At 51.6% G+C, this 10,097-nt stretch overlaps 1 protein-coding gene across 1 annotated transcript in view; it reads right to left on the bottom strand.

Moving 5' to 3' along the window:
- Nucleotides 1-250: 250 nt before the first annotated feature.
- FOXRED1 (FAD dependent oxidoreductase domain containing 1) overlaps nucleotides 251-10,097 on the bottom strand; it is an 11,420-nt gene continuing 1,573 nt past the window's right edge. The window contains exons 2-11 of the mRNA XM_017892255.1: nucleotides 8,266-8,486; nucleotides 6,878-6,988; nucleotides 6,500-6,618; nucleotides 4,971-5,065; nucleotides 4,562-4,663; nucleotides 4,120-4,196; nucleotides 3,769-3,929; nucleotides 1,850-1,979; nucleotides 1,192-1,296; nucleotides 251-940 (exon numbers count right to left, since the gene is read on the bottom strand). Of these exons, the coding sequence (XP_017747744.1) occupies nucleotides 686-940; nucleotides 1,192-1,296; nucleotides 1,850-1,979; nucleotides 3,769-3,929; nucleotides 4,120-4,196; nucleotides 4,562-4,663; nucleotides 4,971-5,065; nucleotides 6,500-6,618; nucleotides 6,878-6,988; nucleotides 8,266-8,486 (1,376 nt within the window). The 3' untranslated portion in view covers nucleotides 251-685. The remainder of the gene's footprint in view (nucleotides 941-1,191; nucleotides 1,297-1,849; nucleotides 1,980-3,768; nucleotides 3,930-4,119; nucleotides 4,197-4,561; nucleotides 4,664-4,970; nucleotides 5,066-6,499; nucleotides 6,619-6,877; nucleotides 6,989-8,265; nucleotides 8,487-10,097) is intronic.

Below are 10,097 nucleotides of genomic sequence, written 5' to 3'. Positions count from 1 at the left end.
TCTGGTAAAAAGTAGCCTGAGTTCATGGAAACCGTGGCATGGTTTACGCCAAATTCCCAATCTTCCTGCTAAGACTACAGACACATAATCTGTGTGATACTGCACCGCTCAAGGATTTAACTAATGAAAGGTGAAAGGTTTGTGCTCATTTTTTGTTTTGTTTTGTTGTAAAAGAGCTCCCTGTCCTGGTATAAGGCTAATGGGGTGCTTCAAAAGCTCCTGCTGTACAATGAAAAGAGACAGAAGACCAGAGGGAAGGAGTTAATCACATGTATTGGTTGATGGATAGGGTAAACAGACAATCAAGAAACCTGAGCCAGGCTGCCCCAGAATGCTCCCATGCCTGGGCTGTCTGCCAAGAGGGTCAGAGGCAGTCTTTCCTGGTCAGTGCCAGGATGGAGCCAGTCCTGGGCCAGGGTGCTCAGGCCTCCAGCTGGATCGCCCTGGTGGGGGACACCAGCATGGGCTACAGATCAGTCCTAGGATTCCACTCATCACTTGCTGTTGGCCTGGGCCTCAGTGCCTGTGCCTGCCCAGCCATGTGAATGCAATGGCCTGCCTGAGAGGAGAGGACACTGGGGAGGGGAGAAGGCCCAGCACAGTGCTGGGGAAGACCGGAGCGGCAGAGAAGGCTGTGAACACAGCCAGGATGCCAGCCAGTGGAGCCAGTGCAGAGCACACATGCTCACATGGTGGTGTTCTCCTGGGTCTTCTCTCCCAAGTAAAAGCGGTTGAAGAGGAAGGAGCTCAGGTCGATGGTCTGGAAGCTGCCCTGCAGTATCATCTCTGCCACAGCTCGCCCAACGCCAGGGGCCTGCTGGAGCCCGTGACCACTGAAGCCAGTAGCAAAGTACATGTTGACAACTAGTGGGTGGGGGCCCACCACGCCATTCTGGTCAAAAGTATTGTAGTCGTAATAGCCGGCCCAGGCTGTCTGAACCTGCGGGTGCACAAAACACTGGGGTTCTCAGGAAGGCTGCAGCCACACTCTATCCTCACTCCTCGTCAGGGGTCAGCGCAAAGTACCATCTACCCACTGCTGAGGGGTCTATGGAATGCAATGTGTCCAACAAATTCCTTAGCAGTTGTGACATGGAGGGACTACGGCAGTGCACAGGTGTGAGGGGACCAACATCATCTGTCCCATCCAATGTCCAAAAATAAAAAGGAAAACCAGCCCTTGCCAGTTACCTTCAGAGTCTCAAAAGCTGGGACCCTCAGGGCCAAATGGGGCCACACCTTCTCCTGGAAGAAATCATGGTCCACTTCCAGGTTTGTTGGGTCTGGTTCTTCCTCCTGGAGTGAGAGGTGGGGACAAGGCTTACATTGCCTGGGACACAAGGACAGACCCAGACTTGTTTAACAATCCCTGTGCAGATAGGGGATGGGGAGAAATGGTTCCAGTTCAAATCTGGAGGGGGATCTAATATCAATTAACACAGCACGCAGCCCCCCAGAAAAGCCTGATTCTTTTTCTTTTCTTTTCTTTTTTGTTTGTGACAGAGTTTTGCTCTTGTTGCCCAGGCTGGAGTGCAATGGCGCGATCTCAGTTCACTGCATCCTCTGTCTCCTGGGTTCAAGCGATTCTCCTGCCTCAGCCCCCCAAGCAGCTGGGATTACACACACCCAGCACCACGCCCAGCTAATTTTTGTATTTTTAGTAGAGATGGGGTTTCACCATGTTGGCCAGGCTGGTCTCCGACTCCTGGACTCAGGTGATCCACCTGACTCGGCCTCCCAAAATGCTGAGATTACAGGCGTGAGCCACCGCGCCCGGCCAAAAGCCTTATTCTTTCATGACAATTATTCTATGTCTCCTTGCCAGCATGTCCCACCCCACTCAGCTTACCTCAGTGGGGCTACGACCACCTAGGTAGTTGCTACCTAATCCTTCCCGGCGGAAATAGGCTCCACTGGTGTCTGCAACAAGCGGAGTCTCTAGGCCTGGTCCCTGGGGGCAGTGCCATACATACACATCCCTGCCACAACCAGTGAGGTTATGAACTGTAGAAACAGCATGGCCAGCAACCCTCCCCAACCCCGTCCACCCCCCACCCACACACACCCTCCCAACCCTGTTCCCGACACACACACCCTGCCCCAACCCCATACATACACCCTGCCGCAACCCCCCACCAACATACACCCTCCCCAACCCAGCCACACATACAAATACACACCCTCCCAACCCCATACAGCACACCACACCCTCCCCAACACACACACACCTAGTGGCCGGCTTACGAATCTACAGAAACAGCCCATGGCTGGCAACGCCCCCCCAACCCTGGTCCCACACACACAAAACCCTCCCCAACCCCCCATAACACACACACACACACACCCTCCAACCCGTCCAAATACACAGCCCTCGTCCCCAACCCCATACACACACCTCCCAACCCCACACAAACACCCATCACCAGCCCACACCCTCCCCCAACCCCCAACAAACACTCCCACCCCCACACAAAACACCTTCCCCAACCCCCCCCACACAATACCTCCCAACCCCATACACACACACACACCCTCCCCCAACCCTGTCCACACATACACATCCTCCCAACCCCCCCACAAATCACAAACACCATCCCCACCCCCAACTCTCACCCAATCCCAACAAACACCCTCCCCAAACCCCCCACCAAACACCCTCCCACACCCCCACACACAAACACCTTCCCCAACCCCATACACACCACCGTCCCCAACCCCATACACACGCCACCTCCCTACCACACACACACCCTCCCCAACCCACCACAAACACACCCTCCCAACCACACACACACACACACCTCCTCACCCACACAAACATCACCCACCCCCCCACACACCTCCGTCCAACCCCCAACCAACACACCCTCCCAACCACCCCACAACAAACACCCTGCCCCCACCCCAACACACAAACACCTTCCCAAACACCCCACACACAAACCCTCCAACCCCATACACACACACACCCTCCCCAACCCCCGCTCCCCACCCCCGTCCACACATACACCCCTCCCCAACCCCATACACACACCCTCCCAACCCCACACACAAACACATCCCCACCCCACACCCTCCAACCCCCCAACAAACACCATCCCCAACCGACCCCAAAAACAACCCTCCCCACCCCCACACCACGAAACCACCTTTCCCCAACCCCCCACACACAAAACCCTCCCCAACCCCCCCACACACCCTCCAACCCCCACACACACACCTCCCCAACCCCCAACCACATACACAAACACCCTCCCAACCCCCACACATACACACACCCCCCTCCCCCAACCCCGTCCACACCATACACCACCCTCTCCCACCATACACACACCTTCCAACACTCCATACACACACCCTCCCCAACCCCACACACACATACACACTCTCCCCAACCCCACAGGCACACACACACCCTCCCCAACCTCATACACACACACACACTCGCCAACCCCATACACACACACACACACACTCTCCCCAACCCCCCACACAGACATCCTCCCCAACCCCATACACATGCACACACACTCTCCTCAACCCCATACACACACACATACACCCTCCCCAACCTCGTCCACACACACACACACACCCCCCCTCCCTAAACTCCCCACACACCCTCTCGAGACCTAACCCCATACACACCCCCACACACCCCCTCCCCAACCCCACACACACACATACACACACACACATGCTATCCAACTTTGATGTCATTTCTTTCTTTCTCTCACCAACCTCCTCAGCTTCCCAGAGGACAGTTACCTTTTCCTTGGCTCCACAGGTAGCTTGGTGCCCTGCAAGGTGCCAGGCGGCCCCTTTCCAATACCAGCCAGCGCTGCGATTTGTGCAGACCAGGCTCCGGCTGCGTTGATCACAATGGCGCATTCCACAGGCTGGTACTCCAGGCTGTGATCCATCTTCACCTGCGGGCACCAGAGAGTGAGGGGTGGGAAGACCTGGACCACATACCAGGCACCCTGAGAGGTGCACTGCTTCCTGAGCCTTAGTTTTACCCATACTGGAAAGTGGGTCAAAGAAGACCAAAACAAGGAGAGTCACTACCTTTCCTGTCCCTCCATTTTGGTAAAGGACATCACCAAACTAGAAACTTACATGGACTTCATGGATCCTTTTCAAGATCACCATTTCGTCATCTGTGGTCAACATGCGTTGAGATGAAGAGACAAAACCTGCAGAGAGGAATATGAAAAATAGGCCTTGGAGGCCCTGAAAAGGAAGGAAATGGGGATTTCACTTGTTTCCTAAGGAAAGAAAGCTGGAAGGATGGGAGCTTTCCTACAGACACTGAAGCAAACAGAGATGAGGGAGCTGGCACGAGCTTGGCTACACTCTGACAGGACAGTGCTGAGGTGCAATCATCAAGCAGATCACAAGTCACAGCGCAGCTCAGTGAGGAACCCGGGTCAGGATGCCTAGGACCTGCTCTCAGGGTAGACCCCTTTCCCCCCCAGCCCTTTCTTAGCTTGTGACTGAGAAGATAAGACCTAGTCTAGGCCTAGGCCCCAGTTACTAGAGGAAACAAGCTCAGACTCACGTGTCACCTCTCCCTGGCAGAAAAAGACTCCCATGGATTCGACCTTTTGCCGAAGCCCCTGGAGCAGACACCAGGGGTCAAACCAACCTTCATTCTCCATCCCTGTGATAAGAAAAAGAGAACTGTCACAAAGACAGATGAGGACTTCTGCTCTCGGATTGTATTTCCTGTGCCCCCAACCCCTCTCGAGGGCTTGTAAGCCAGGAAAGGTCATCCTGACCAACTGAACCACAGAGACAAAGCCTGCTGAAGGATAGAGAACTAGCATGGCCCAGGGCAGTCCCCACGACATGGGAGGAAAGTGTTTCTCCTTCAGCTTGGCTGTGGGGTACCCGAGACTCCCAACCTGTGGCACCCCTTAGTCTCTACCTTCAGGGAAAAAGCTGTCCCCTCTGCAAGCAAGCCTCACCATAAGATGCCAAAGCCACTCCCTCTGTGTTTATCCAGGGAAACTTGTTCCGAAGCTGATCAGGAGACATCAGACAAACTTTGGCTCCCTCCTGTCTGAGATAAACATGTGGGTCGGCATATGTGTGTCACAGAGGAGAGTGTGCAGAGGGGTGAAGTATGGACCCCAACCTCACAAGTGGGGAGTCCAGCTCAGTCATGTCACTTCTCTGCCCCAAATGCCCCTATTTTTCCTCACTGTTGAGTGGCTGAAGACCAAGCCACCTAGGCAGGCTCTTCAGCCTTGACTGCCTTTCCTTCCCTACTCCCTCGTCTCCTTTCAGCACAGAGAACTCCCTGCTATCCCGGTCTATTCCATGACTTTTTTTTTTTTTTTTTTTGAAATGAGTCTGGCTCTGTCACCCAAGATGGAGTGCAATGGCGTGAACTCGGCTCCCTGCAACCTCCTCCTCCTGGGTTCAAGCGATTCTCCTGAGTAGCTGGGATTACAGGCACACACCACCACACCCAACTAATTTTTGTATTTTTAGTAGAGATGAGGTTTCACCATGTTGGCCAGGCTGGTCTCGAACTTCTGACCTCAGGTGTTCCATCTGCCTCAGCCTCCCAAAATGCTGGGATTACAGGCATGAGCCACTGCACCCAGCCTATTCCATTAACTTTCACAACAAGGGGGTAACCTTGTTCCCTACACTCCTTTTACAATCCTGTTCCTGAGTACAGGTATATCCTCTGGGACACTGTCCCCCAGAGCTGCCTCATAGCGGAGGCACCAACAGAACACTCCCAAGCCAGACTGCTGGCTTCAAATAAAATCCCACTGCCACCACTTACTAGTGCCTTATGTCTCAGTTTCCTCATATGTAAAATGGGGATGTTCTGATGATTAAATGAGTTCATATCTGTACAGCATTTAGGATATTTATGTCACTGTGAGACTTGGCTGTTTGTTAAATAAACATAAAAATAAAGCCTCCGGGCATATTGCATCACAAAGATGCCCACCCTCACCTGACCATGAGAATCATTTAGAGCAGGGGTTGCCAAATCTGACCTGCTGCCTGTTTTCGTAAATGAGCCACACTCCTTCATTTGTGCTTCTGTCTATGGCTACTTTCATACTGTGATAACAGAGTGGTTAGAACAGACCGTACGGCCAGCAAAACCTAAAATACATACTATCTGGCCCTTTACAGAAAAAGTTTGCTAACTCCTGACTTCAGGTTCTTGTTAAAACCCAGATTTGTGGGTTCCTTCCCTAGAGATTCTAGTTTATTAGGTCTGGGATGTGTTCCAGGTGGTTTTCATGCTCTGACAAATTAGGCAGCACTTGGCAGTGTTTTGTCCATATTCATGGTACTGCACTCTCACCGGGCATTGCAGGTCTGTGTATTTCCTTCCTGACACACTGAGGTCCTAGACCGCAGGGATCTGTCTTATCAACTCCACTTTCTCCCTTCCTAATCTGGTGCAGGAGCCACCCAACACCTTTGGCTGTAAAGCAACTGAGAGGCCGTGCCAGGCACCCACTTCTGCACTTTCACGTTGCTCTCCATGGCTGCAGCATCCTTTTCTGAAGCCAGCAAGAGGTAGCCTGAGGGGTTGAACTGGAGGTCCAGGGGAGGGGCATTGGTGACGGCCAGGTACTCCTGTGTGCAGAGAGAAGCTCCTGAAAGAGACTGACTTAGGGATGCAAGGAAGAGTTTTCCGCCTTCTTCCCCCACAGCTCCCCGGGCTCAGTGCCCCAGACCTTGAGGCACCCACCACTAGGAAGAAAGGCCAGGGCCCCCCCGCTTCTTGTTGACTGACCCATTCTTGCTCTCTGGCTACCTTGCTAGCTGGGCTCCTCCCCACTCTGGGCTAAAGGAGGGGTTACCACCCCAACATCCCAAATATCATTGCACCTACATTGATGTTCCGTAGAAAGCTGGCTGAAAAGAGGGAGAGCTGGATGTTCTCAGGCAATGAGAACTGCTGACAAATCCCACCCACTGAGAGCCCAGTGGAGGCCTGTGAATACTGTGGAAAGACAAGAAAAGTTGAGGTAGCCTATCACATGTGACTAGAGTACCGCAGTGAAAGCTTTGAGCTATACACCTAAAGTTGAAGGGGAGTCCTATCTGCAAGTCTATAATCTAAGACCCATGCATATGTCAACTTGAAGGCAACAGTGTCTAAAATCATTAGCAGCGGATGTGCAGAGAGGGTCAGTCATCTGGAAAGAGCTGACACAGTGGTACAGAATGGTAATGGCCTGGAAGTCCAAGGGCAGACGATTAACATTTGATCTACCATTGGGAAAAGGAAAGGTCATGATTGAAGCAAAGTAGCAAGATTCAGGGCTAGCTGGCAATGCAAATGGGAACATCTAAAGTGCAAAAACCAGCCGGGTGGTGGCTCATGCCTGTAATCCCAGCACTTTGGGAGGCCGAGGCGGGCAGATTGCTTGAGCTCAGGAATCCGAGATCAGCCTGAGCAACATGGCGACACCCCATCTCTACAAAAAATACAGAAATTAGCCAGGTGTAGTGGTGCATGCCTGTGGTCCCAGCTACTCGGGAGGCTAAGGTGGGAGGACCACTTGAGCCTGGGAGGTGGAGGCTGCAGTGCACTCCAGCCTGGGCAACACAGCCAGACCCTGTCTCAAAATAAATAAATACAATAAAATGCAAAAACCTCACAAGTAATGGGACCTGAAAGAAGCAAGTTGAGGGCGGGAAATGGTGGCTCATGCCTGTAATGCCAGCACTTTGAGAAGCCAAAGCAGAAGGATCACTTGAGGTCAGGAGTTCGAGACCAGCCTAGGCAACATGGTGAAACCTCATCTCTACTAAAAATACAAAAAACAGCTGGGCTTCATGGTGTGTCCCTGTAATCTCAGCTACTCAGGAGGCTGAGGTAGGAGAATCACTTGAACCTGGGAGATAGAGGTTGCAGTGAGCTGAGATCGTGCCACTGCACTCCAGCCTGGGCAACAGAGCAAGACTCTGTCTCAAAAAAAAAAAGAAAGTTGAGACACTTAATTATAGCTTGAGTGCAGAGCTGTGAGATCTCGAAAAATCCAATATTATGAAATCTGCTTTCAAAAGAATAAACCTTATTGCCAACCTTCCTGGTTTGACCGAGGAAGATCCTAGGACAATTTCTCAACAAGGTCCAAAGCACAATCTCTGCCCATTGGATGTCCTGAGATTGAGGTCTTCCCCTCCTCTCCTTCCCTTGTCCCTAGGGTCCTTAATAAAATGTGAGTCATCTTTCTTGCCCCACTCATGACTCTGCCCTACCCCAGGCCTCACCGTGTGGTCCCGTTCCACCACTAGCACCCGAATACCACCTCGTCGGCTCTCCAGCTTCTTCAGCCAATAGGCCACAGACAAGCCAAGCACCCCACCTCCCACGATCACCACATCTGAGTGCTCGGGGGGCAGGTGGCTGGTGTCTGGCAGTAGATCACAGGACGTTCCAGGCAGGATCGACTTGATCTTCTTCTTAATCTCAGACACCTTTCCATCCCAGTCTGTGGAATGTAGTTAGGATCAGAGGGCCACACATTTCCTTCCCACATGGTTGGGGGGTTGGAGAATGGACACCGACAAAGGTGAGCTAAACAGACACATGAATTGGCAGTCCCCACTGTCAGTCCGTCTCATAAGGTCACCTTGCACCCAACAGTGTTGCCACAGTTTTCTGAATAGTCCACATGCCATCAGTCTCCCTTTTCATGCATTGTGCTGAGCACTGCAAGATTCAATTCCCTAAAATTAATTTTCTACATTACCTCCTGCATAGACCTCTCCTGATCCCAGCTCACATATTCAACTGCACCGTCATCCCCACTTGGGTCTTCCAGACCTCTGGACCAAGAGGCCCTGGCACACCCCAAGTCACGGCACCCTCTGAAGCATGGCACCTCTAAGCAGCACCTTATCCTGGATATCCATCACCACAAACAAACCTACATTTATATCCTATCTATAATCAAGTCCTGAGGGCTCTGGTTTCCACGTAACTCCTCAGTCTGTCCCCTTTCTTCCTCTGCCACCATCATCCTAGGCCAAGCCACTATCATCTCTCAACTGGACAAAAGCAAAAGCATCCTAACTGTTCCCACTGATTCCCCACTTCCACCCCACCCCCTGCTGCAAACATTTTTACAATATAGCTAGAAATATCTTTTCAAAACACAAATTTAATCACAAACACTCGATTAAAATCCTTCAGTGAGTTTCCATTACTCTAAGAACCAAAGTCCAAAGTCTTAAACAGAGCCTGTAAGGTACGGCACAATCTCGCTCCTGTTCATCTTATCCTCCCCCACACTCCAGGCCCTTTAGTTCCTTGATGGCACCTTATTTCCTCCCACCACAGGGAACCTACACGTGCTCTCTGCTTTGAAACTGTGTCCACTTCCTTGCCTAGCTAATTCCTTGCTCCGGAGAGCCTTTCCTGACCCCCAGATCAGCTCAAACTCTACATGGTCTCTTGGACACAACTGCAGCTTTGAGTTTGTATTGTTACATACTCCAAAATCCATGAGAGGGTAGGTTGTGTTTACCTTCACCACTGAATCTCCAGCCTGTGGCAACACCCGGCATACTGTAAGTGCTCAGTAAGTACCTTAAATAAAGTAATCATTTTGCCATTTCATACCTCACTCAAACTCTTCTCAGCAGCACTGCAATCTTTCTTTGGTCTGGCCTTAGCTCACCTGTCCACACTATATTTCATGCTACTACTCACACTGTCTATCTAGATGGCTTTTGCTAGTTCCTTGCATAAGAACAATATTTTTCTCCTAATCTGCACTCAATTATTCAGAGACAGGAACACACACCTTTCTTAAGCCAGTAAACATCCTTCAAGGCTGATCTCAGTTCCCACCTGCTCCATGCACTTCCACCATTATACTAGCCAGCAGTGCAAAGCATTCTTTAAGTTGAGTTCTAGCCAATCTTTTTTTTTTTTGAGATGGAGTTTCGCTCTGTCGCCCAGCCTGGAGTGCAATGGCGTAATCTCGGCTCACTGCAACCTTCGCCTTCCGGGTTCAAGCGATTCTCCCGCCTCAGCCTCCCGAATAGCTGGGATTACAGGAGCCCACCACCACACCTAGCTAATTTTTTTTTTTTTT

The sequence above is a fragment of the Rhinopithecus bieti genome, unplaced genomic scaffold (assembly GCF_001698545.2).
Source record: "Rhinopithecus bieti isolate Rb0 unplaced genomic scaffold, ASM169854v2 scaffold_20150, whole genome shotgun sequence".
NCBI lineage: Eukaryota > Metazoa > Chordata > Mammalia > Primates > Cercopithecidae > Rhinopithecus > Rhinopithecus bieti.
This window is presented reverse-complemented; position numbering and strand designations above follow the sequence as displayed.